The following is a 6,189-nucleotide window of genomic DNA, read 5'->3' as shown; positions in this document are numbered from 1 at the left end:
GGAGAGGTCCCAAGCGGTTGGCATTGTCGGGGCGTCATTCTTGGCGCGTAATGCTGGTCGCTGCTTATCGTCGCCTTCCCATGTCCAAGGACAACCCGAATCAGGCCCATGCTGCACGCGTTCTGTCCCCTTCACAACACCTCCTTTGAGCGTAATACATGCCCCAGCATACACTTTTCAACCTGTGTTGTCCCAAACATCAGCCGTGTGGCGCCAGATCCCATTCTGGGAGACGTGTTTTTGCTCCACACCCAATTACTAAAAGTTATTTTGTCGTCCAACCCTTTCCCCAAAAACCACCACCCAAAAACAGGGACAACTTCATGGCCATGACCCGCATCTTTAAGCACTATGAGTTGAACCTGGGCCTCGAGGGCGTTGCCTCCCGCAAGCTGTCGTTCAGCAGCTACCCTGGTGCGGATGCACATGCACAGTGCCCGCTGCTGACCTGGCCAGGTTGCTCTGTGCACGTATTGCTTTGAGCGTGTGGCGAAGGACAGCGCAACGGCAAGGGGGCACACCTCCAGAACTTCATCTGCATAGCTGCAACAGCGGTCACGCGCGCCCTTATGCCACGTGTCTTCCAGCTCGCATGTACACATGGCAGGGCCAGACCCTTGCGTGAGCGCTCTCAATACGCATGTTCACCCCAACCCTCGTGTGCTGCTGTGTGCCCTGCCAGGGGAGTTGTTCTCTGATGATGACCTGTACATGACTGATGCCGGGCTGGTGGTGATGGAGACGACAAACCACATATATAATCCTGATGTCTTCAAGGCAGGCCGCATTATGGCGAATCACCTGGGTTTCGGCATCCGTTTCGGGCTGGCAGTCTGTTGGGGTGTGGCTGGCGGCATGACAGCGACTGGTCAAGACATGTTTTCAGGGCTGTGAATGCAGAGGCAATCGCTGCGCCGGCTACAAGCGTTGATCAGCTCAACATGCTTGCTGACAGCCTTGCCTCGACGCCCGCGCCGCTGGCCGCGCCGCTGGCTTCAGGTGCTGACTCCCAGGAGCGTGCTGAGCTGGCAGCGCGTGCGCTCCGCAAACCTGCTGGCGTCCAGCGGCGCGCAATGGGTCGAGCTGTTCAAGCGCCACAACAGCGGCACCTACAACAACCAGTGAGCAGGGAAAAATGCAGCGGTTGGGGGTTGCAGAAATGCTGTGTGTGAGTGTCTGAGGAGTACGGAGGGTGCATGTGTGCATGCGTGCGCGCGTGCACCTGAATACGCACTTGGGTTGGCGCGCGCGCCTGCGTGAGCTCAGGAGCGTCTCCATTCAATGGCCGGCAGCTGGCGGGCGACCCCAAGGTTGCTTCCATCCCTGGGGGTGCACGAGGGCCGCGTTGTCCCGAGCCAACGTGCCACCCCTACACCAACCTGTGTGCGGCGCCGGCACGACGCCACAAGTGTGATCCCCTGAGCAATCTCTTGAATCGCACCCGCCACAACCCCCGCCGCCGCTCGCAGGTACATGATTACAGACCTGAACAAGTGGGCGGTCGCTGATGATGATTATTTTGTGGGGTCCAAAGGGCGCATCGGCATGGGCACCGCCAGTCTTGGGGTTTCCCTCCCTTTTGGAGAGCCGCATGCTTTTTCGCCCGCCGTCAGCCCCTGATTTTTTCAGGGGCTCACCTGCAGCTGGGGCGCCCAACGCTAGGTCCAGCCGCAGTGGGCAGCACGGCCTGGCCGGCTGCAGCATTGCCAAGCATCTCAACCCCACGTTCGATCCCCACCTGGGGCGTGATTGTTTGCTCAGGTTCTCCCCCGGCAAGTACATGGCGCCCGGGACGTTCCATGTGGTGGAGCAGCTGGTGAGGCCGAGCGGCGCACCCAAAGCCGACGTGCACGTTCGCCGACATGGCAGCCACCGCATGCCCCCGACGCTGCGCCCCTCTTCCCGCAGCATAATGCGCTGGCACTTTTGTTTTCGCCGGAGACAACCGACGACCGACGCCCTGCTGCATCTGTGTACCCGCCCTGTATGGCTCCCGGTGCGACGTCTCTGCCCCTCCCCGTTTCCCCCCTCCCACCCCTGACACCCCCCGCCCAACCCCTCAGCCCGGCATCATTGAGTCTGCAGACATGACCGACATGCTGGCGCGAGGCTATTGGTGGGTCGAGGGGCCGCCTGACTCGGCAGCCTCGCTGCTGGGGGGTGCCGCCTGAGCCCACCGTGCCTGCGGCGTGCCGGCTTCGCCGCAGCTGCTGTATGACAGGGCCACACAATGAATCGTAGCGCTTCACGCTGCAGCACGGCCCATGTAAAGGACTGCCTTCACTGCTGGATGCGCTGTCCAGGCCTACCTGCCGGTCTGTCCCTCACTTGCCCCTGCCCCGCCACCCACCTCAGGCCGTCCTACAATGTGGCATTCTTCCCCAAAATCTACAACAAGAGCGGCTACCCCGAGTTCATAGCCGACAAGGAGCGCATGGGGGCACCATTCGAGCAGCCAGCAGACTGGCTGAGATACCAGGTGGGTGGTGCACGAGGGTCGCCTGTTTGTGTGCCGCGTGTGCGTTTTGAGCGTGGAAACCCTGCAAGCAGGCACCCATGCAGGAAGTGCGTGTGAGCGTGTCAAGGTCTTGGCAGGAGCAGGTCGTGTTTGACTGCCTCATGCGTCGCCATCGACCTTTGCCTGCACAGCTGCGCGTCAAGCCGAGGACCTGCTTCAGTCGCCCCCATCTGCTCATGCCCAGTCTCGGTGCACCTTGTGTCACCCGCTGCCTCTCGTCCCCAGATCTCTCCTCGTGCAAAGATGTTCCGCCGCGACCAGTCCGATGCGAAGGACGTCGCCTCGTTCAAGCACGTCATGCGCTACAACGACTGGCGCCACGACCCTCTGTCGGCGGGGGCGCCGTTTGCCGCGATCTGCGGGCGCGGGGACCTGGCGCCCGAGGGTGCCGATTTCGGGCCTGTCCTCAAGGGCTGCTACGATTCCAAGGTGATCTCTCCTGGGCACGATGCACTAGGGAAACCGCCTGGTTGGTTGTTTTTGGTGGTTTGCGCGATGGGGCGCTCCTTGCCACGAGTTTGATCTTGACTAAGTATGGCGACGGGCTGCTGATCCGGCCCAGGCCTTGCTTCAGTTTGAACCAGCAGGGCAACAGCTAGCCTCACGGTTGCCTGCTCGCATCAGCTCCTGCCCGCACTCCCCCCCCCCCCCCGAGGATCTGCTGCTGGCTTGTCATTCCTCCTATACCTTCCTTGCAAACACGCGCATCCATACACGCGCATTCCAAAACACACATCGCGTGCACACACGGGCAAACACATGTATGTGCGTGCGTGCGGACGCACAAGCGCACGCACGCCCCCCCCCAACATAGGCACACACAGACCAGCGCACACAGCCCACCTCCAGACAATCCCATCCACTTTCACCCCACCCTTCATGCAGGTCACCAGCTACAGCCAGGCCTTGAGGCTGGAAGCTGAAGTGGTCAACGGTCCAACCGCTCAGGGGCAGCCCCCTTTTGAGTGGAAGGGGCGCTGGGCCAACGTGCAGCACAGGGGCATGCCAGACAGGCGCGAGGGAGAGGGGCGCGGGGGTCGGCACCTTGCCGGATTGTGTTGGCGCGAGGAGCTAGGTGGCAACCGCGGGCGCCGGTGCCTCGACATGCTAGCAATGGCCGCCGGGGCCGCCTGTGGGCGGGCTTGCCAGCCCTTGAAAGTGGTTAAACCTGCTGACCAGTGGGCTTGTGCGAGGCGGCCTGCGGGCGCGTGCAGCCACGCAAGACACTCGCATCTCTGTTGGGCCGCCTTGTTCCGCGAGCCATCATACCTTCTCCACTCCATGCCTCACACTCTCGCTTGGTGCAACCCAACGCAGGTTCGATTTCCAATTTGAGGTCCAGAGCCCTGCCGACCTTCCTCTGCGGGACGGCTGCGCGCCGCGGTCTGCAAACATGGGCGCGTCACACTAGCGGCTTGCCCTTGTATTCTCGGGCGCAGGGGTGCGACGGCTACGGTTGAGCTTCCATTTTGTTGAAAGTTGATGTCAATGTGCGGCTGCGTGCATGGGTGTCACATGCCTATAGAGCGATGGGGGTCATGTTTTGGAACATCGCGCCCAATGATGAGTCACCACAACGGTGATGAGGCTGCTCATAAACTCCGGGCACTTGGGCGCGCATTGGACATGGTGTGATTGGTGAGTTGAATTTTTCTTCTTGGGTGGCCGGCGCGATGACGGCCAAGTTGGGAGTTGCAGGATTTCGGGGTTCAGTTTGACCGCCACAGCCGCCGTCACTCGCACCTGACATCCCGCTCGCGCACGAGCCGCATGTGCTGGTCAACTTATCCTTTGAATCCCAAAGTAATGACTCAACATGACAATCAGATGAGGGACCCCTCCGAAACGGGATCGGGCAAGTCGCGAGTGGAAACCTTTTTCCGACAGACGAAACATCAATGGACCGGCTCGGTATACCACCTATGAGTTTTCTCTTCATGGCTTCATCACAACAGGTCTTCGTTGACATCTCTCGACACACCTCGTCCACAGTGGCGCATTTTTTGAGCACCAGTTACCTGCGCACAGACGCCTCTGGACTGCTGTAAAACGTGTATTTACGATCATTACAATCTTGTCGGGACCACTTAGTTGGGACATCGTGGTCAGAGCATTCGGTCCGGAGGCCAGCAAGTTTGAGGGACCACATGCCTCAACCAGCACCCACGGGGGCCCAGCCCCAGGGGCGCCGCTCTCCAGGGGTCCCAGGAGCGTCAAAGTCTTCAAAACGGGCCTCTGCCAGCGACACGGATGTGCCCAAAGAGATCCGGACCAGCGAGCAGACTGAAGACTTCATGATGAACGTGTACAAGCTAAAGCTGTGCCCGAGGAGGTAGGACAAATTCGCGCAATTCTGCATTTGCACGGCAGGCTCAGCCAGGCGGCGGGATTGACGCGGCCGGCTGTGCTCCCTCAGCAGCGGCGCCGACGCCCGCGTGGTCGGGGCCCCTTGGCGCCGCCCTCGCCCTCCCTTATCAAAGCGACCCCGGCCGCCCCCATTGCATGCCCCCTGTGCAGCTCGAGCCACGACTGGCGGACGTGCCCTTACGCGCACCAGGGGGAGAACGCGGCGCGCCGCGACCACCAGGTCACCCAGTACCTGTCAGTCTGCTGCCCAGAGTCCAAGGCGGTGAGCAGGCCGCGCCCAGGGATTGTGCGGCAGCACCCGCCGCCGCCGGCGCGATCATGGCAGCCTCACGGCAGGGGCGGCCGCGGCGGCGGCGTGGCGCGCGGGCCTGCGCGGGCACACGGATGGGGCAGTCCGGAGGGTGGGGGCGCTTGCAGCGGCGCATCCAGGGAGGCGGGGAACGTTGGCAGGGGCTCTGGCGGCCCCTGAAATCCTCAATCGCCGCCCACCATACAGCTGGCTGGCGCAGCACCGCCCCAAACCCCGCCCCCTCTCCGCAGCGTCGCGGCCAGGCGCGCGTTGACCGCCGCAGGGCACCTTTGACCGGCCGAGTTGACCAGCGCTGTGACTCACCGTCCCCTCCCTGCCCATCAGTCCCCTTCTACCTGCCCTCGCCACCCCCTGTAGAAGCGCGTGTGCCCCAGAGGCACCGAGTGTCCCTTTGCCCACTCTATGACAGAGTACTTTTTACACCCCAGCAGGTGGGCACGGCCCTGTGCCCCTGGAGACAAGGCATCCGCCTTGTGTGTTTGGCTCAGTTTCAGGGGCCCTCAAACTGTCCTGTCCTGTGAACTCATACAACCAGGCACTGCCTTGATCCTGATTGACACTTCTTTGCACACGCAGCCACAGCTGGGGCGTATACGCACCCCTCAGGATTGTTGGCAACATTTGTACGTCAGAACCTGCAGCCAAGCTTGCAGCGCCTGGTCCACTCCCGCTTGACGCCTTTTCTGCCGCCCGCACTCTCAATTGCCCCGATGCAATCCAAGGTACCGCACCCAGCTGTGCAACGACGGCGGCAAGTGAGCGCACATGCACCCTCCACCCCGTAGTCCGCCCGCCTTAGCATGAATAGAGCGTGCCCCCCAGCCCCCCCTGCCAGCTGCGCTCCTTGTCCGGCGCCCCTGGTCCCCACGGGCTCGCACGCGTGCCCACGGGCTCGCTCCCGCTCGAACAGGCCCCACTGCCTCTGGTGGGGACACTCCACACTATGCAGCAGTGCAGCCACCCAAGGCCCGCCCCGGCCCCCAGCCTCCCACCC

At 62.3% G+C, this 6,189-nt stretch overlaps 1 protein-coding gene across 1 annotated transcript; it reads left to right on the top strand.

The window, feature by feature from the left end:
• Window positions 1-329: 329 nt before the first annotated feature.
• Window positions 330-3,505, top strand: MNEG_12930 (putative phospholipase B-like 2; the record flags this gene model as incomplete). The annotated part of the gene is made up of 9 exons (XM_014038598.1): window positions 330-414; window positions 683-732; window positions 1,000-1,121; window positions 1,470-1,493; window positions 1,762-1,816; window positions 2,064-2,116; window positions 2,356-2,479; window positions 2,744-2,947; window positions 3,404-3,505. Coding segments are annotated over 9 exons (819 nt in total), but the record flags the coding sequence as incomplete, so codon positions are not given.
• Window positions 3,506-6,189: the final 2,684 nt, after the last annotated feature.

This window comes from Monoraphidium neglectum (assembly GCF_000611645.1).
Source record: "Monoraphidium neglectum strain SAG 48.87 unplaced genomic scaffold scaffold03523, whole genome shotgun sequence".
In the NCBI taxonomy this organism is placed as follows: domain Eukaryota; kingdom Viridiplantae; phylum Chlorophyta; class Chlorophyceae; order Sphaeropleales; family Selenastraceae; genus Monoraphidium; species Monoraphidium neglectum.
This window is presented reverse-complemented; position numbering and strand designations above follow the sequence as displayed.